This window comes from Anomaloglossus baeobatrachus, chromosome 2 (assembly GCF_048569485.1).
Source record: "Anomaloglossus baeobatrachus isolate aAnoBae1 chromosome 2, aAnoBae1.hap1, whole genome shotgun sequence".
Classification (NCBI taxonomy): domain Eukaryota; kingdom Metazoa; phylum Chordata; class Amphibia; order Anura; family Aromobatidae; genus Anomaloglossus; species Anomaloglossus baeobatrachus.
In genome coordinates this window covers 126,649,305-126,670,501 of record NC_134354.1, presented here as the reverse complement: position 1 = coordinate 126,670,501, position 21,197 = coordinate 126,649,305, and the positions used below count along the sequence as shown (strand labels likewise).

General features: G+C 47.5%; 1 protein-coding gene across 2 annotated transcripts in view; it reads left to right on the top strand.

The window, feature by feature from the left end:
• The window catches only part of INPP5K (inositol polyphosphate-5-phosphatase K), a 115,161-nt gene that overhangs the window by 42,152 nt on the left and 51,812 nt on the right, over positions 1–21,197 (top strand). For both annotated transcript variants that reach the window (XM_075335327.1, XM_075335326.1), the window contains exons 3-6: positions 2,308–2,415; positions 15,828–15,936; positions 17,630–17,746; positions 21,090–21,197. The exon at positions 21,090–21,197 is cut by the window's right edge and continues 68 nt beyond it. In XM_075335327.1, the coding sequence (XP_075191442.1) occupies positions 2,308–2,415; positions 15,828–15,936; positions 17,630–17,746; positions 21,090–21,197 (442 nt within the window). The remainder of the gene's footprint in view (positions 1–2,307; positions 2,416–15,827; positions 15,937–17,629; positions 17,747–21,089) is intronic.

Sequence of the window (21,197 nt, the reverse complement as noted above, 5' to 3'; positions counted from 1 at the left end):
GTGTGTGAAGTACCCCTTAATCGTTGCTGAGGCACAGTTTCTGTGACGCTGCAACGATCTCGCCAACGATCTCATTATGTGTGACACCTACCAGTGATCAGGCCCCTGCTGTGAGATCTGTAGTCGTTGCCGAATGGTCCGGACCATTTTCTTCAAAGGCGACGTCCTGCTGGGCAGGACACATCGCTGTGTTTGACGCCTACCAATGACCTCCTAACACTGTCCCAACACCTGCCGAGATCGTTATACAGGTCGCTCATTGTTACTGCGCCGTCCATAAGATCTGACTGTGTGACATCTCACCAGCGACCTCCCAGCGACTTACCAGCTATCCTTATCAGGTCGCATCGTTGTTGGGATTGCTGGTAAGTCGTTGTGTGTGACTGGGCCTTTAAGGAAAAGGTGATGAAGTTACAGGGATCTTTGTGTGTAGAAGACTCCCAAAGTAGACCCAACTATGATCTTGTATACAAATCAGCTGGTAAATACCATGTCGGTGAGGGTCTGACCACTAGGATGATGGAGTATAAGACCCAGTCTCCTGTTTTTCCCAGCCACAAGACCTGATGGCAATGTAGTATTTTTCTTCCCGGTGAAAATGCCTGCTGAAAGGGGTTGCCTACTAACAACCCCCCTCCCCAAAGTCCTAGACTGTCCCCTCCCCTCCGTATTTGGCACTGTTCTACCTGCTGGTCTGCAGGGATCAACATCTGACAGGGGTATCGCGTTAATCAGGAGCCACTGACCTCTTCATCCTTCACACTTTGGCCCAAGTAGAAAAACACTGTTTCTTCTACTCAGCTGCCAGGTTCTCTTATTTGACTCCATTGGTGGTTTCTGATTGTCTGCAGCACTCATGTGACACCCCACCATATGAGGATCCCAGCAGACCAGAACCGATCGGTAGGTATCATTATTTCTTTGTTTTTTCACCTCCCTGGACCTATTAAGATGGGGTTATCCAGGTAGAATTTATATATGAATATATTATGTAATTCTAGTGTAGTTTTATTTAGGTAGTTAAAGTACTGTTAGAATGAAATGACATAGCTTCTCCTGTACTATGCAATGTTAGGCACGTAAAGCACACTGACAGCATACCGGTGCCATCCATGTGCTATACGTGTTCACATAGACCCATAGACTGGTATTGGCCTTTGTCATCTGCACTGCCGGAAAAAACAGATAAGTCTCCTTGTGAAGATCACCTTAGGTCATAACGGGCACTTATGGTATCCGTGGAAAAAGCCCTGATGCCACACGTACCAGAAATGTGTACATGAGAAGGAGGCCTAATGACAGGTAGGTCAGGGGGAAACGTGCAGAGGGGTCTAGATGTGATGAAAAAACACCATAATGTTCTGCTATTTTGTAAAAGCCCCCATTTTATAGCCACATATGACTTAAGCTGGCCATACACATATCCAAACCCATTGATTTTAGGGTGAACATTCAATATGTACTGAGACCCCCCCCCATACTCCGCCAACTGATAATGCGGGAAAGAAGAATTGGGCAGGTTAAATTTCAGCTCCTAATCTTTTCATTTGTGGTGGAGTCTGTCACCAGTTTTCTCCCTCTTGCTTATTAAAGGGGTGGTTCACTACTTACTTTTCCCTTTAAACTGATGTGTTTGCTTAGTATACACACCAGTAAGAGAGTGATGTTATAACCACCGTGAACCATAGACGTAGGATTTTTGTTTCCGAATGTTGCACACAAAGGCTGTTATTATGCTGGGATTAATCCGGTTTCTGGTACAGCATTTCTTTGGGAATGTCAGATTAGCAAACGTTTAGATCTTTCCCCTTCACAATTAGTTTGACTGCAACAGGATGGAGAGACACGGCGATATGGATTTCTTCTCTGTACCCAATGTTGAGTCCCGTGTGCGCTCGGATAGCCTGGGCAGCACCGGTTCATGTGGCAAGGTTGTACTGCGGCAAAGAGTGGCCCAGCTGATGACCTGCGTGGAAGATGTCAGTTCAGATGATGACCTGCAAGAGGAGCTCTCTCGATCAATCGATCAAGCATTTCTAATCTGTGGCAAAAAGATCCCCCCGAAAATGCTGGATTTCAGGTTCAGTTACACTGGATACTTGGCTTCTCATTCTCCGTCATTCATGATCCGCACAGAGACACTTTCTTTCTTGTATCCTGTTTGCTACATATCTGAATATGCGTTGTATCTCCATGTTTTATATAGATGATGTGTTCTTTGCTTTAGCACATGTGTAATATTTAATGAATATTGCAACCATTGTTTGTTTCTGTTCTATATTCTAATCATTTTTTATTGTCTTGAAGATTGCAAATTGTTACTTGGAATGTGGGAACAGCATCGCCCCCTAGAGACCTTAGCTCGTTACTGCTGCTTGACTCTTCAGGTTCACCTATTGATCTGTATGTTATTGGGTAAGTATTTATCAGTTTAACACATTTTTCAAATTTAAAGTATACTTGATGCCTCACCAAGTTGGAAGGTTAAGTTGCTTATTACATTGTTTATTTTTTTTTGGGGGGGGGCGGGCAAAATGTTTGTATTAGGCTATGTGCGCACTAGAAAAGTGATTTTTCTCAAGAACATTTCTTGAGAAACTTCTCGGAGTTGAAGATTACCACACCTGCGGTAAAAAAACGCGCCAAATTCGCGGGAAAAACGCATGCGTTTTTGCCGCGATTTTGCCGTGATTTTTCCGCAGATTGGTCCCTGCGTTTTTTTTTATGCTGAACAGAAATAAAAAATATAGATAATAGATAATCCATAGACAGATAATGGAAAGATGGATAGATGAATAGACAGATAGGTGGGAAAGACCTATATAATGTCCCACCCCCTGCATATTCTAAGCTGGCACCCTTTAGTGACTTTCATGTGGCACTAAATTGTGCCTAGCCTTGTATTCAGCCAAAAAATAAATAAATAAAAAAAAATGACGTGGGGTTCCCCCTATTTTTGTACCCAGCTAGGGTAAAGCAGACAGCTGCAGCCTGCAAACCACAGCTGGCAGCTTCACCTTGGCTGGTAATCCAAAACAGAGGGCACCCCACACTGTTATTTTACATTAAATAAATAATTTAAAACAAAAAATGTGGGGTCCCCCCCAAATTGGATCACCAGCCAAGGTAAAGCGGACAGCTGGGGTCTGATATTCTCAGACTAGGGAGGTCCACTGTTATTGGACACTCCCCAGCCTAAAAATAGCAGGCTGCAGCCGCCCCAGAAGTGGCGCATCCATTAGACATGCCAATCCTGGCGCTTCACCCCAACTCATCCCGTTGCCCTGGTGCGGTGGCAAACGAGGTAATATATGGGGTTGATGCCAGATGTGTAATGTCACCTGGCACCAAGCCCTGGGGTTAGTGATGTCACGCGTCTATCAGATACCTGACATCACCAACCCAGCCAGTAAGAAATATAAAATGGACAACAAAAAAAGTTTTATTTGAAAAAAAACACTCCCCACATTCCCTCTTTCACCAATTTATTGATAAGAACAATCAATTCCACGTCCGGCGTAATCCAATAAGGGGGGAGGGGGGGTCCCACGGCGATCCATACCATAGTCACTGTCCCAGTCCATGAAGAACAGAATGTTCCCCATTGGCTGGGAGAGTAATGCAATGACCTGAGCTAACATCAATAGCCCAGGTCACTGCAGGGGATGACGAGCGCTGCCATCAGGAGGATAGATGAGATCATTACCTGCAGTGATCATCACCTGCAGTCCTGCCATCAGCGCTGTCACTGACTTCTATGCCCGCTGCGTTGTCAGCAGTATCGCGAGAGCCCGTGACGTCACCGCTAGTGACAGTCTCGGGCCGCGGGCATAGACGGCAGTGACAGCGGTGACGTCAGGAGGCAGGAGATCGTCACAGCAGGTAATGATCTCATCTCCCCTCCTGACAGCAGCGCCCGTCATCCCCGCACCTGCATGCACTGCTGTGTGTCAGTGTCTGCCTGCGCTGCAGGGTGACAAGCTGCTGACACTGCGGGCAGACACTGACACACTGCAGGGCAGGCAGCCGCGGGGCCGGAGCGGGACACAGACTGCACGGGCACCCGCTGGAGGTCACACGGAAGTGCTTCTGTGCGGCGTCCAGGGAGTGTGACGTGTGTGTTTACTTTCTGCACGGCTTCCTCTTCTGTCATAATGACATCACTCCCTGCAAAACCGCAGGCAACGATGTTCATTACTGCAGGTAAATCGCGGCTATACCGGGGGTATACCGCACATCATTTGCTACCTGAGGTATACCCCCGGAATTTTGCGATTACATTACAGTGAATGGAGTGAAATTCCAGGGGGTATACCGCAGGAACCTGCGGAAAAGAAGTGACATGCACATTTTCTCGAGAAATTTTCTCAAGAAAATCTTCACAAAGAATTTTCTTGAGAAAAAAACGCAGCGTGCGCACAGCTATTTTTTTTTCCCCTTAGGTTTTGCTGGGAAATGTCTGCAGAAAGATTTCAAAGATTTCTCAAGAAATTTCCGCAGCAAAACCGCGGGTAAATCCGCGGGTAAAACAGCTTAGTGCGCACATAGCCTTAGACTACAAATATTACTTACCTAAGGGTATGTGCACAGTGACAAACTGAAGCATTTCCTAGTACCAGCAAATGAGGTCCCTACAGTCTCATGCACAAGTTGCTTATTGTTTTCTTGAAGATCAGAAGCTGTTTTACGTTTGTAGCATGTACATTTTTTCAGTGTTTTTGCACTGTTTTTCATCCATTTTAATGATTGCTAGGGGCAGTCTGAGCAATTGATATGAGAAGTAAGGCAGCTTTCACACTACGTTTTTTTTAACATCCGCCATGAACGTTTTTTTAACGCAAAAACAGATCCAGTGCAAATGCGTTTTCATTTCAATGCCTTTGCAATGGACTCGCGTCAACATGCGTTCACCTGCGTTTGCGTGCGTTATACAGCGACTTGCAGTTTTTTAACTTTGTTCAAAAATGCTACTTGTAGCGTTTTTGAGCTGCGTCCAAATACTGCAAATTGCTGGATCCTGACTAAACAGCACGCAAACGCATGTGAACGCTGGCATGCTGATAGACAGGATCCTGCTTGCTCTACTGAGCATGCCTAGAAACCAGCCTCGCGTGATCAGTCTCCCTCCCTCTCTCTTCACCTCCCTCTCTCTGCCCCTCCCCCTCCCTCTCTGCCCCTCCCCCTCTTTCTGCCCCTCCCCCTCCCTCTCTCTGCCCCTCCCTCTCTCTCCACTCTCCGCCGCCTGAGAGCGGAGGACACTCATAACCAAGGTAAACATCGGGTAGCCGCTGTCTTAGTTACCCGATGTCTATCTTGATTACGTGTGCAGGGAGCAGCAGCCCTGCTCCTAGCAGCTGCAGACGCTCGTAACCAATGTAAATATCGGGTATCCAAGCAAGTTACCTGATGTTTACCTTGGTTACAAGCCTCCACAGCTGTCAGATGTCGGTTCCCAGTCTCACGTTCAGTTCCCCTCACTCCTGATCACATGACTCCAATGCCCGCCCATAAACTTAAAGTGACAGGATCCTGCAAAATAACACATGCGTTTGCATGCGTTTTTTTGCTGTAAAACAAGGATCCGTTTTTACAGTAAAAAAAACGTTCATGATGCATGTTAAAAAAACGTAGTGTGAAAGCAGCCTGAGCCCGACACAGCACTGTCAGGCTTTGTTCACGCATTGGAGATTTGGTTGCAGACATGCAACCTGCATCTCCTGGCGTTTTTGCCGCAGTTTTTTCATGCGTTTTTTATTTTTTTTGTTTTTTTTGGGGGTTTTAGGCATTCTATTTCAATGGTAAAAATACAGAAAGAATTGACATGCTTCAGATTTTTTTTCTGCAACAAAATCTGCATGGAAAATATCCTGAAGGTGTGCACACAGATAGGAAATGGCAGATGTTTCTGATGAGATTCTAAGATGACAGGAGGAGCTGGAGGCAGTGGGAGGAGTTATATGCAGAGGGAGGACCTACATGCAGAGCTCCGCCTCTTCTTCAATCTACATGGACTCTCATCAACACCAATTGCCATTTCCTATCTCAGTAATGGGAAAGTTTTCACTGAACACAGATTTTACCTCAGAACTGAGAATTGTGATAATGACTGATCAATTCTGGCAGAGAAAGAAGCAGATTTGTCTGATAAGAAATATTATAAAGCTGCTTAGTTTCATGTGTACTATGAGTTTATGAAATATAAATTAAAACAGCGGTTACACTTTCTATGTGATACACCTTGTCACGTTATTAATTCCAGAAAGCAGTGGGGAAAAACAGGCAATCATCACCCCTTTTTATTGATTGTGGGGTCCCAATTGTGGAAGGGCTCGTGCACATGACCACACTTTTTACTACGAGGGTGATCCTACAAAATATCAGAACCCACTTGGATCAATGTTGCATCTGTCAGATCACTCTGCCATCCAAGTCAATGAGTCCGTGAAAAACATCAAGTTGCACTCTGATGACACCTGAGTGCTGTCCGATGTTCATGGACTGACCGAGTGGAGAAGATGAGGAATTTCTTTGTCGCTCCATTGGGAGACCCAGACAATTGGGTGTATAGCTTCTGCCTCCGGAGGCCACACAAAGTATTACACTTTAAAAAGTGTAACCCCTCCCCTCTGCCTATACACCCTCCCGTGCATCACGGGCTCCTCAGTTTTTATGCTTTGTGTGGAAGGAGGCACACATCCACTCACACATCTCCATTTTAGTCAGCAGCAGCTGCTGATTGTATCGGTTGGAAGAAAAGAGGGCCCCCACGGGGCCCCCGGCATGCTCCCTTCTCACGCCACTAAGTCGGCGGTGCTGTTAAGGTTGAGGTACCCATTGCGGGTACGACGGCCGGAGCCTCATGCCGTGTTTCCTTCTCCATCCCTTAGGGCTCTGGTAGAAGTGGGATCCGAAGCGGTCATCCAGGTTCTGGGACCGTGCTCCCTCCGCAGCCCCTGAGGGAATCTGCTGGACAGGAGCTTATCTATCCTCAGGGACAGGGCCCTGCATCCACGAGGTACTCTGTGTCCCCATGGGGACTGTGTATGGAGCGCCTGGTTCCCGGACGCCGCAACTGACTGCTGAATTGTGAAGACCGGGGACTACCGCGCCGACCGCGCCTGCTTGTCGGCCGCGGTATTAAATTTAGTCCCCGGCTTCATCGCGGCCTAGTGGCAAAACTCCCGCCCCCGGGCCTGTCTATCAGAGATAGGGGCGGGACAGCCGACCTGACGTCGGATGTGAGGGCCGGGGCATCCTGTATGCTCCCTCCCCTCTCACTGATCACTGTGGGGACCCCAGATTCCCGCACTTTTCCTAACGCCGCCCATGGCTTCACTCCTCCCCTGAGAGCTCCGGCAGCCATTTTTAGGACATTCTGCCGGTGGAGAATCACAGAGAACAGCTCTGTAGCTCTGGGAGACCAAGGCAGGGAATCTGGAGCACACACACCCCGCTTTTTAGCGGTCGGTAAGCCGCACCGGTCACTCGGTGTTGGTCCCCCTGGGTGCCGGTATAGATACGTGTATATATATACTTATTTCTGTTCGGCCGGGCTGTATACCCTTTTTTCTATATACCCTCAGTGATCACGCTCCTAGGACACAACAGCATGTCGGCCACAAGGAGCAAGGGCACTAAAGCACAGGGTTTTTTTGCGACATGTACCTCTTGTAGGGCCATGTTACCTGCGGGTTCCACCTACCCTCACTGTGAGCAATGCTCGACCCCTGTTACGCTTGCTCAGCCGGAGCCTCGGTCACTAGTGGGCCCCTCGGCTCAGGCAGACCCCCCTGCTTCCACTGTCCAGGTGGCAGCGACAGAGTTTGCAGTTTTTGCTGAAAAGCTCTCAGAGTCACTCTCACAATCCATGGCTCAGTCTATGGACAAATGGTCTGCCAAGTTGCTGGAAGTCCTGCAGTCCAGACCGGTCCTTACACAGGCCCCGGACCCTGTTAGATCGGCGCCTCCAGGTCCCTCTCGGTCCACCCCGGCCGGGGTGGGCCCTAGGTCTCACGTGGAGGACTCCTCCACGGACCACAGTCCCAGACCAGCTAAGCGGGCTCGCTTGGAATCTTCCCCGACTTCCTCACGCTGCTCGGGTTCCCAGCTTGAGGACTCTCTGGAGGACGAGGCGGAGGTTGCAGCTCAGGGCTCGGACCCTGATGTTGCTCTCAATCTTGATACACCTGAAGGGGACGCCTTAGTAAATGATCTTTATCTCGTCCATCAATCAGGTGTTGGATCTATCTCCCCCGCCTCCTACTGTAGAGGAGTCTGCCTCTCAGCAGGAGAAACACCAGTTTCGGTTTCCCAAACGTACACGGAGTGCATTTTTTGATCACTCTAACTTCAGGGATGCCATCCAGAAGCCCAGAGCGGTTCCGGACAAGCGCTTTACTAAGCGCCTTACTGACACACGTTACCCCTTCCCCGCTGACGTAGTTAAGGGTTGGGCTCAATGTCCTAAGGTGGATCCCCCAGTCTCCAGATTGGCGGCTAGATCTGTGGTTTCGGTTGCAGATGGCTCATCACTAAAAGATGCCACTGACAGACAGATAGAACTCCTGGTGAAATCCATCTATGAGGCCACGGGAGCGTCTTTTGCCCCGGCTTTTGCAGCCGTGTGGGCACTCCAAGCTATCTCAGCTTGTCTGGCTGAGATTAATGCGGTCACACGTACGTCTGCCCCGCAGGTTGCATCTTTAACCTCTCAGGCGTCGGCGTTTTCTTCCTACGCCATGAACGCAGTCCTAGACTCTGCTAGCCGTACAGCGGTGGCATCCGCTAATTCTGTTGCAGTCCGCAGGGCCATGTGGCTGCGCGAATGGAAGGCAGACTCGGCTTCCAAGAGGTTCTTAACCGGTTTGCCGTTTTCTGGCGAGAGATTGTTTGGCGAACGATTGGATGAGATTATTAAGGAATCCAAGGGAAAGGACTCCTCCTTACCCCAGTCCAAACCCAAGAGACCTTAGCAACGAAAAATACAATCGAGGTTTCGGTCCTTTCGTCCCTCCGCCAAGCCACAGTCCTCTTCGTCCAATAGACAGGACAAAGGCCAGAGGAACTCCTATGCGTGGCGGTCTAAGTCACGCCCCCAAAAGACCGCCGGAGGCACTGCTTCCAAGGCGGCCTCCTCATGACTCACGGCATCCCCGAACCGCATCCTCGGTCGGTGGCAGGCTCTCCCGCTTTCGCGACGCCTGGTGGCCACATGTTCAAGACCGATGGGTGAGAGACATCCTGTCTCACGGTTACAGGATAGAGTTCAGCTCTCGTCCCCCGACTCGTTTCTTCAGAACCTCCCCGCCCCCCGCGCGAGCAGACGCACTTTTTCAAGCAGTGGACGCTCTGAAAAAAGAAGGAGTCGTGACCCCCGTTCCCACTCAGGAACAGGGTCGCGGTTTTTACTCCAACTTATTCGTGGTGCCAAAGAAAGACGGATCATTCCGTCCCGTTCTGGACCTCAAATTGCTCAACAAACACGTGAGCACCAGACGATTCCGGATGGAATCTCTCCGCTCGGTCATCGCCTCGATGTCACAAGGAGACTTCCTCGCATCGATCGACATCAAGGATGCTTATCTCCATGTGCCGATCGCACCAGAACATCAACGCTTTTTGCGTTTCGCAATCGGGGACGAACACCTTCAGTTCGTGGCATTGGCCTTCGGCCTGGCGACAGCCCCACGGGTTTTCACCAAAGTCATGGCATCCGTAGTGGCGGTCCTGCATTCTCAGGGGCACTCGGTGATTCCCTACTTAGACGATCTCCTAGTCAGGGCACCTTCTCGGGCGGCGTGTCAACACAGCCTTACCGTCGCTCTGGAGACCCTCCAGCAGTTCGGGTGGCTCATCAACTTCCCAAAATCCAAGTTGACACCGACCCAATCTCTGACTTATCTAGGGATGGAGTTTCATACACAGTCAGTGGTAGTCAAGCTACCACTAGACAAACAGCTGTCACTGCAGGCAGGGGTGCAATCTCTGATTCAGACTCAGTCACACCCCTTGAGACGCCTCATGCACTTCCTGGGGAAGATGGTGGCAGCGATGGAAGCAGTGCCTTTCGCGCAATTCCATCTGCGCCCGCTCCAGTGGGACATTCTCCACAAATGGGACAGGAGGTCGAACTCTCTCGACAGGAACATCTCTCTTTCCCTTGCAACAAAGACGTCTCTTCAGTGGTGGCTTCTTCCCACTTCTCTATCACAGGGAAAATCCTTCCTGCCCCCAACCTGGGCTGTGGTCACCACGGACGCGAGCCTGTCAGGGTGGGGAGTGGTGTTCCTCCATCACAGGGCTCAGGGAACCTGGACTCCGATAGAGTCTTCCCTTCAGATCAATGTCCTGGAGATAAGGGCAGTGTATCTGGCCCTATTAGCTTTCCAGCAGTTGCTGGAGGGCAGGCAGATCCGTATCCAGTCGGACAACGCCACTGCCGTCGCATACATCAACCACCAAGGCGGCACGCGGAGTCGTCAAGCCTTCCAAGAAGTCCGGCGAATTCTGCAGTGGGTGGAAGCCACAGCATCCACCATCTCCGCAGTTCACATACCGGGCGTAGAAAACTGGGAAGCAGATTTTCTCAGTCGTCAGGGCATGGATGCGGGGGAATGGTCCCTGCACCCAGAAGTGTTTCGAGAGATCTGTCGCCGCTGGGGAACGCCGGACGTCGATCTCATGGCGTCACGGCACAACAACAAGGTCCCGGCCTTCATGGCACGATCTCAAGATCACAGAGCTCTGGCGGCGGACGCATTAGTTCAGGATTGGTCGCAGTTTCGACTGCCTTATGTATTTCCTCCTCTGGCAATGCTGCCCAGAGTACTACGCAAGATCAGGTCCGACTGCCGTCGCGCCATTCTCGTCGCTCCAGACTGGCCGAGGCGGTCATGGTACCCGGATCTGTGGCATCTCACGGTGGGTCAGCCGTGGGCGCTGCCAGACCGCCCAGACTTGCTGTCGCAAGGGCCGTTTTTCCATCTGAATTCTGCGGCCCTCAACCTGACTGTGTGGCCATTGAGTCCTGGCTCCTAGCGTCTTCAGGGTTGTCTCAGGATGTCATTGCCACTATGAGACAGGCCAGGAAACCGACGTCCGCCAAGATCTATTACAGGTCTTGGCGGATTTTCTTGTCCTGGTGTTCTGATAAAGGTTTTACTCCCTGGCCTTTTGCCTTACCCACTTTTCTTTCCTTCCTTCAATCTGGAATGGATAAGGGGTTGTCACTTAGTTCTCTCAAAGGGCAAGTATCGGCACTCTCAATATTCTTTCAAAAGCGCCTGGCCAAGCTTCCGCAGGTCCGCACGTTCCTGCAGGGAGTTTGCCACATAGTCCCACCTTACAAGCGCCCGCTTGAACCCTGGGACCTTAACAGGGTGCTAACGGCTCTTCAGAAACCGCCTTTTGAGCCGCTGCGGGATGTTTCCTTATCACGTCTTTCGCAGAAAGTGGCATTTCTAGCAGCAGTTACTTCACTCCGTAGAGTGTCGGAGCTTGCAGCACTGTCATGCAAAGCCCCCTTCCTGGTTTTTCACCAGGATAAGGTGGTTCTCCGTCCTGTTCCGGAATTTCTCCCTAAGGTGGTATCGCCTTTTCATCTCAATCAGGATATCACCTTACCTTCATTTTGCCCTAATCCAATTCACCGCTTTGAAAAGGATTTGCACTCATTAGATCTAGTGAGAGCACTCCGTTTCTACGTGTCTCGCACAGCGCCCCTGCGCCGTTCAGATGCGCTCTTTGTCCTTGTGGCTGCTCAGCGTAAGGGTTCGCAAGCTTCCAGGTCAACCTTGGCTCGGTGGATCAAGGAACCGATTCTTGAAGCTTACCGTTCTTCGGGGCTTCCGATTCCTTCGGGGCTGAAAGCCCATTCTACCAGAGCCGTGGGGGCGTCCTGGGCATTGCGGCACCAGGCAACGGCTCTACAAGTGTGTCAGGCAGCTACGTGGTCTAGTATGCACACTTTCGCAAAGCACTATCAAGTGCATGCCTATGCTTCGGCAGATGCCAGTCTAGGTAGGCAAGTCCTTCAGGCGGCGGTGGCCCACCTGTAAGAGGGAGTCGTGTCGGCTCTTGTTATTGAGGTATTCTTTTACCCACCCAGGGACTGCTTTTGGACGTCCCAATTGTCTGGGTCTCCCAATGGAGCGACAAAGAAGAAGGGAATTTTGTTTACTTACCGTAAATTCCTTTTCTTCTAGCTCCTATTGGGAGACCCAGCACCCGCCCCTGTTCCCTTCGGGCTAGTTGTTCTTTTGTGTACACATGTTGTTCATGTTCAATTGTTTCATGGTTTTCAGTTCTCCGAACATCCTTCGGATTGAATTTACCTTAAACCAATTTATAAGTTCCTCCTTCCTGCTTTTGCACCAAAACTGAGGAGCCCGTGATGCACAGGAGGGTGTATAGGCAGAGGGGAGGGGTTACACTTTTGAGTGTAATACTTTGTGTGGCCTCCGGAGGCAGAAGCTATACACCCAATTGTCTGGGTCTCCCAATAGGAGCTAGAAGAAAAGGAATTTACGGTAAGTAAACAAAATTCCCTTCTTTTTCTCTCCATCTTTTCCTCATCCGTGAAAATCAGATCTCACTCTGATCATTTACTGATCATTCACTGATGAGAACGTGATCTCCATAATCGGCCCGATTCACTGATGACCTAATATACGCTCATCTGCATCTAGCCGAACACTGAGCAATCGTCCATTTATCACCAGTCACGTGAAATGTCTTTTTAACTCTCTTAGGAAAAAAAAAATGCTTGCCCCCCTGATCTTTACTGGTCTGTGCTGCATTATATAACATTTCTCTTACACTGAAGGATGTATAACTGCTGCTATTGCTTTAGAATAAATATGGATTTCTACATCAAGATAGTATTTACTATTCCTCATCACAGCTTATATTGGTGTTATGTTGTTAATATACTGCTGTTTTCGATTTTGACACATTTAGTGCTTTATGTCTGTGTTACTACTTTTGCAATTTAAAGGGAACCTGTCAGCAGTTTTTGACCTTATGAACAAATGCCATCACCCTTTAAGTTTTTTTTTTTTGTTGTTTTTTTTTTTTGCTATAATCTACGAACTCCTGCCTCCCCCTCTATACTCACAAAAATACCACATAATTTGCTTCTGCGCTGTATGTAAATTAGTGGGTCTGGTGTCTGTCCCACTTCTCTCCTGCTCATCGCGCGTGTCGACTTGCTTCGATAAAGGCGGATGACGCGCCCTGCATCATCCACATAGGGAACAGTGATCTCCGGTCTGTGCAGTAGCCTTGCATGCCCCTCCAGGTGCACTCTGCCATTTTTATTGCGGGCAGAGCATAGAACATCACTGCGCAAGTGGCAAAATCAGAATGACATCGCAATGACGTCTCTCTGCTCTTGCGCAATGTTGTTCTATACTCTGCTTGCAGTAGGGCAGAGTAGAGTGCGCCTGCGAGACAACTGCGCAGATGCGAGATCACTGTTCCCTATGTGGATGACAAAGGACGTGTCATCCTTATAAATCCAAAGCAGGAGGATGCGAATATCAGCAGAGAGAAGTGACAGACTCCACAGCAAGGACCTTCTTCGAACCGGGCCATCATCATTTTCATACAGCGTGGAAGCTAATCAAATAGTACTTTTGGGGATATAGAGGGGGAATCGGGCGCTAAATGACACATTTGTATAATGCAGCAAAGGACCAGTTAAAGGGGGTGGCATTTATTCATCGGGTCAAAAACTGGTGACCAGTTCCCTATACACTGTGTTCCAAATTATTATGGAAAAAGAGTTTAGGAGTGATAAGGTTAGAAATTTTTTGTTTTGTCATTTAAACTCATTGCTGGTGATGTGTGTCAGGGCTCTTTATATCTCTGAAAGCAATTGCAGATACCTGTGCATATTAGTTTGGCAGGTGTGTCCAAACAAAGGCAAGACTACTTAAGAAGGATGTTCCACATTATTAAGCAGCCTACATTTTTTGCCAAAATGGGAAAGGAAAGAAAAAGCATGTGTCGGCTGCTGAGAAGCAACAAATTGTGGAGTATTTAGGTCAAGGCATGACTACAGTCAACATTGCCAAGACACTTCATCATGATCATCGCACAATCAAGAAGTATGTAGCTGATTCACAGCAGACACGTGTGCGTGCTGATAAGGAGAAATTGAGGACTCTTCCCAACAGGCAATTGCGTCAGGTTAAAAAAGCAGCTGCTAAAATGCCTTGTCATAGCAGCAGACACGTTTTTGAAGCTGCTGGTGCCTCAAACGTCCCCCGAACAACAAGATGCAGGGTCCTTCAGAGGTTTGCAGCTGTGCGTAAGCCATCCTGTCGACCACCTCTATCCACTGCACACAAGCAGAAACTGCTTCAGTGGGCCAAACGATACATGAAGACTGATTTCCAAACTGTTTTGTTCACCGATGAGTGCCGTGCAACGCTCGATGGTCCAGATGGATTGAGTGGAGGATGGCTGGTTGATGGACACCCCATGAAAACACGGCTAAGGCGCCAAAAAGGAGGAGGTGGAGTAATGTTTTGGGCTGGAATCATGGGGAGAGAGATTGTCGGTCCCTTTAGGATCCCTGAAGGGGTAAAGATGAACTCCATAATCTATGTGGAGTTTCTAAAACAGCACTTCCTGCCATGGTTCAGGAGGAAGAACCGTGCATTCTGCAGCAAGATAATTTTCATGCATGATAATGCACCGTCTCATGCTGCAAATAACACATCTGCATCTCTGGCTGCTATGGGCATAAGAGAGGACAAACTTATGGTGTGGCCACCATCTTCCCCTGACCTCAACTCCATTGAGAACCTCTGGAGCATCATCAAAAGGAGTGTCTATGATGACAGGAGGCAGTTCACATCTAAGCAACAGCTCTGTGTGGGTATTCTGTCCACAAGCAAAACAATTGAAGCACAAACCATCCAAAAACTGACAAATTCAATGGACGACAGAGTTCAGAAGCTTCTTTCGAACAAGGGGTCCTATGTGCAAATGTAACATCACCTAGAATTAAGTTTTGACTTGAAAACTGTTTTGATTTCATTTTGTAATAAGCTGATAATGCTTAGAATTTCACAATTGACCATTTTGTTTTTCAAAATAAAAAGGTTGAAAACTCTGCTGTGCATAATAATTTTGAACATCCATTTTGAGTGCATTTTGAGTGTTTATTATTTTTAAAAATATACTGTTTTCATAGGCAGTTTTATCAAAAACATTTCAATTATACTCGAATAGTAGATGACTGGAAAATAACTGACTGCAACTCATAAAGTTAATTTAGGAAAATATGAAAAAATATTTTTTGCATAATAATTTGGAACACAGTGTAATAACTAAAGATAAATATAAAATTACACTGAAGCCCAAGTACTATTCATTAACCAATTCCACTCTTTTTAGTCTAGGAAGGTAAGCACTATAGTACAATGCCTGCCATCCTGTTACTGACAGAAACCTGTGCTGGGATGTAAGGGCAGGTGCCTGTGAGCATGTGCAGTAGGAAGCTCCACTGCTGTGTCCTGGGGATAACTTACACCATGTACGGTCAAGCTATCCCCAAGTCACAGCAGTGAAGCTTCTACTGCATATGCTCACAGGCACTTACCCTAATAATGGTGGACATTTTAATGTAATAATAGTGCTTTCCTCCTCAGACCAAATTAATGTGATTTTATTAAAGGTATTTGGGAATTTATTCATAATGAGATTCTCTTTATATTTTGTTGGTTTTTTTTTTCTCCTGGAGAGCTCCTTTTAAAGACAGATCTATACGTATGTGTATAGGATCATTATACAACACTGATCAGATGTGTGTGTTTTAGGTTGCAGGAAGTAAATTCCAAAATAGTGAACTTTCTATCAGACATGGCTTTCGATGACCCCTGGAGTCAGTTTCTTATGGATATCTTTGCTCCACTTGGCTATGTCAAGGTAATCATATATGTTGTTTTCTAGTTTTATACCTATATATCCATCTTCTCTGCCACTTATTTTGTATAACACGTTGCTGATCTCACAGCATGTCTGCCGATCATATTCATGTTCAATCCTCCCTTCAGCAGATATATTGTTGGGTCTTCTCTACGTTTTGTGCTGCATTCTGTGAAAATATTACAGGGAACCTGTCGGCTTCATTTTAGGGCATTGAGCGGTGGTGCTTTAGAGGTGAGTGTTAAACACTTATTGATGCCTATTTTTTCCAGATACCATTGCTTCATTTTTGAGAAATCTGCATGCGGGCAGAAAAGTTATTGTTTTAATTATCAAACGCTGACCTACAGAGCACTACCTCCCGTGGCCTGCCTAAAATGATTCTGATAGGAACCCTTTAAAGGGGTTGCCATCACTTCTTTTCTTTCGAAGCGCCTCAGCACTCCTGAAGATTGACAGCTCGGACTAGCGGTATGATCGCACTGCTGGTCCGAGCTGTGAGCATTCTCGTGCAGATAGTAGAGGCAGCTTTGATTCTGTAGCACAGGGGACGAGCCGGGCCACTGAGGCTGGTGAATCTCATTACCTAGGTAACCGGCCAGATTAAAGACTAAGGGGTAGTTTGCACACTACGACATCGCAGGTGCAATGTCGGTGGGGTCAAATTGAAAGTGACGCACATCCGGCATCGCAGGCAACATCGTAGTGTGTAAAGCCTAGATCATGCGATTAACGAGCGCAAAAGCGTCGTAATCGTATCATCGGTGTAGCGTCGGCATAATCCATAATTACGCTGACGCGATGGTCCGATGTTGTTCTCGCTCCAGCGGCAGCACACATCGCTGTGTGTGAAGCCGCAGGAGCGAGGAACATCTCCTACCGGCGTCACCGCGGCCTCCGTAGGATATGCGGAAGGGAGAAGGTGGGCGGGATGTTTACATCCCGCTCATCTCCGCCCCTCCGCTCCTATTGGCCGCCTGCCGTGTGACGTTGCAGTGACGCCGTACGACCCGCCCCCTTAATAAGGAGGCGGTTCGCCGGCCAGAGCGACGTGCCAGGACAGGTGAGTCCATGTGAAGCTGCCGTAGCGATAATGTTCGCTATGGCAGCTATCACAAGGATATCGCAGCTGCGACGGGGGCGGGGACTATTGCGCTCGGCATCGCAGCATCGGCTTGCGATGTCGCAGCATGCAAAGCCCGCCTAAAGAGTGGTCGTAACCTAGGCAACAATCTGTACACCATAGAACAAATAATCTCTCTATTCTTTTACTAAGAAATAATTCGTAAAGTGGCTTTGTCATTTGAAAATTCCACAGCACATAAATTGCAAAGAACAATGCAATTTACGCTACATAACAATTTTTCACAGCTCCTTTAATTCTAATTTTTTACATCATATACATGTTCCCTTATATCAAGAATGCAACAGCTATTCAGTTTGTGTTGCAAGAATAACAGTAAGGGGGGTATTGGGTATAGGCGTCCTGTTTACATTTTTGTGCAATGTCTTCGCACCATCAGAGGGTGATGTATGGATAATGCAGTTATAAAAGAATCATTGCAGAGGAGCAGAGCCGCTTTATGTAAATGCTTGTCTCACTAATACCTAGTTGTCATATTAATGTAATTTGCACCTCCTGCTTTTACTTCACAGCTTACAATGAATATACCTCTTAATATTTTTCCCTTAGGTTTCATCTATTCGCATGCAAGGTCTACTCCTGTTAACATTTGTAAAGCACAAGCACATTCCTTTCATCCAGGACATTCGCACCAATTACATTCGCACTGGGCTCTATGGCTATTGGGTAAGGGCTGCAGACTTTGTATAATTCATATCCGCTTTAGTAATAGAGGATTAGCTGATAAATTTCGTCTAATATGAGAAAAATTGAATGCACTAAAGCAGGGTTATGTTCACATCTGTGTCAGGGGACATTAGGATCTTCCGCATCCGATTTAGTCAGTTTGAAGAATTGCCATAACATGGCGGAACCAGGCAGACCCCAATACAGGTCAGAGGGGTCCATCATGTAACAACAGATCCAGCACTACCTTGTGGTCACTGGCCAGACACAGATAAAAAAAAGCCCCTGTGCAATAAAAGTATACGGGACCTTTGCAATCAAGCGCCTCATCATAATGTACAGTTTCACCGGCATGGAGGTAGAAAGGGCCCCCCTATCTGCTGGGCCTCTGTGCATTTGCACAGGTTGCACATATGGTATGTTCCCCCTCCTTCTCCTTCCCGGTTGTGGTCTGTTGCCTCAATTTAGCAAGTTATCATCTATCACATGGATAGGTGATAACTTGCTTATCACCATAGGTTTAACCACTGAAACTCTTAAGGCCCCGTCACACTAAGCAACATCGCTAGCAACATCGCTGCTAACGAACAACTTTTGTGACGTAGCAGCGATGTTGCTAGAGATGTTGCTGTGTGTGACATCCAGCAACAACCTGGCCCCTGCTGTGAGGTCGTTGGTTGTTGCTGAATGTCCTGGGCCATTTTTTAGTTGTTGCTGTCCTGCTGTGAAGCACAGATCGCTGTGTGTGACAGCGAGACAGCAACAACTAAATGTGCAGGCAGCAGGAGCCGGCTTCTGCGGAGGCTGGTAACCAATGTAAACATCGGGTAACCAAGAAGCCCTGTCCTTGGTTACCCGATATTTACCTTTGTTACCAGCCTCCTACGCTCTCACTGTCAGTGCCGGCTCCTGCTCTGTGCACATGTAGCTGCAGCACACATCGGGTTAATTAACCCGATGTGTGCTGTAACTAGGAGAGCAAGGACCCAGCGCTAAGCAGTGTGCGCTGCTCCCTGCTCTGTGCACATTTAGCTGCAGCACACATCGGGTTAATTAACCCGATGTGTGCTGTAACTAGGAGCCAGATTCATGAGGTGGAATTTTCAGTGCAAGTTTAACTCTACTGTGGTCAAATGGCAGAATATCTTTATATCTGTTCTTTTTTACATTTTCTTCTTTTTCTCCAGTGATCGTAGGGTAAATCTTCTCTGTCCTGTATTTTGTGGATAGCCTTCTTAATCTCATGAAGTCGCAGGCGAAGTTGTCCTCCCCGTTCTGGTCCTTGCTGTTCATCGCCTGCACTTTGACTCGGTGCTGGGAGGTGGCGGGGCTCTGGGCAGGGACTGCACACTGCTTCCCCTCCTGCGGCTGATGACAAGGAAGGGGCAGCTCCGCATGGCGAGGGGCTCGGACTGAGCGGCCGTGCCCACCCTGACAGACACCCAGGAGCCTGTGACTGGCAGAGTGGAGACGGAGCCAGCATGGACCAAGTGGAAATCCTGCGGACCTTCATTCAGAAAGTGCAGGCGATGAACAGCAAGGACCAGAACGGGGAGGACAACTTCGCCTGCGACTTCATGAGATTAAGAAGGCTATCCACAAAATACAGGACAGAGAAGATTTACCCTACAATCACTGGAGAAAAAGAAGAAAATGTAAAAAAGAACAGATATAAAGATATTCTGCCATTTGACCACAGTAGAGTTAAACTTGCACTGAAAATTCCACCTCATGAATCTGACTACATCAATGCAAACTTTATCAAGGGAGTCCATGGCCCTAAAGCATATATAGCAACACAGGGGCCATTAGCTAACACTGTAACTAGGAGAGCAGGGAGCCAGCGCTGCGCTGTGTGCGCTGCTCCCTGCTCTGTGCACATTTAGCTGCAGCACACATCGGGTAATTAACCCGATGTGTGCTGTAACTAGGAGAGCAGGGAGCAGCGCTCAGTGTGCGCTGCTCCCTGCTCTCTGCACGTGTAGCTCCGTGCGGTGGTAACCAAGGTAAATATCGGGTTGGCTACCCGATATTTACCTTAGTTACCAAGCGCAGCATCTTCCACGCGGCGCTGGGGGCTGGTCACTGGTTGCTGGTGAGCTCACCAGCAACTTGTGTAGCCACGCTCCAGCGATCCCTGCCAGGTCAGGTTGCTGGTGGGATCGCTGGAGCGTCGCAGTGTGACATCTCACCAGCAACCTCCTAGCAACTTACCAGCGATTCCTATCGTTGTTGGGATCGCTGGTAAGTTGCTTAGTGTGACTGGACCTTTACTGATTCATAGAATGGGGATCTTAACCTTGAGACCATATACTGTAAATATGTTAATAATCATAGGGGCTGTATTGAGCAAGTTCAGTAACGGAGTCCACACCATACCCATCAGGTGATGGCTGTGTTATACAGCCGGCATTTACCTGTAATCAACTGGTGCTAGCTACATGTGTTACTCTTTTACCATTTCGATAGTGCTGTCGATCACTGACAGTAGTATTTAAATTCGTGTTCTCAAGATTTGAAAGTTGTCTCTTATTCAAAAGATAGGGGACAAGTTTCCTATTACTGTGGGTCTGCCTGCCATGGCCCCAACAGATTCTCTCTTCCCCATAACATGTACACACCATTACCACCCTGTGATGCGCTCGTGGGGTGCTGACAAGTTACCATGGCAGATGGGGGCCTTCTAGTCACTGCTGTTATTAGTTATCCTATCATGCCAAAATGTGGCGAGCTTAACAATTAATAACTGGATATTCGTTTTAATATATACTGCAATATTGTAGTATTGAAGTATATAGAAAAAGTGAATAAACAATTTCAGGTTGAAGTCCTCTAAGGGAACAAAATGATAAAATAACAACAACAAAAAAAAATAAATATAAAAGTGTAAATAAACATATGTGGTATCGCCGCGTCCATAAAAGTCTGATCCATCATAATATAAAAATCTTTAAACACCAGAAAAGATTAAAAAAAAATGTACATGGATAACTGCCGTTGTTTGGCTGCTGCGCTTTGCCCAAAAATACAATATAAAGTAATCAAAACAGTTTGTAGACACCAAAATTGTATTGCGAGAAACCTTAGATGGCCATAGAAAAAAACAATCCAACAAATAGGTCCATCAACCATAAAACTGACATGTTACTTGTCTCAAGAAATGGTGACGCAAACCAAGTTTGTTTGTGTGTGTGTATATTATATATACACAAACACACATATAATATGATATAATGTATATATAATATGTGTGCACGTGTATATATAAAACTGTATCCCTTTATTTGTCCATTATTTACAATTTGTGATCTTGTAATAGACTGATTATATTTCTACAACACAGGGCAATAAAGGAGGAGTGACGGTACGCATGTCAGTGTATGGCCACATGCTGTGCTTCATGAACTGCCATTTGCCTGCTCACATGGAGAACACGAACCAGAGGCTGGAT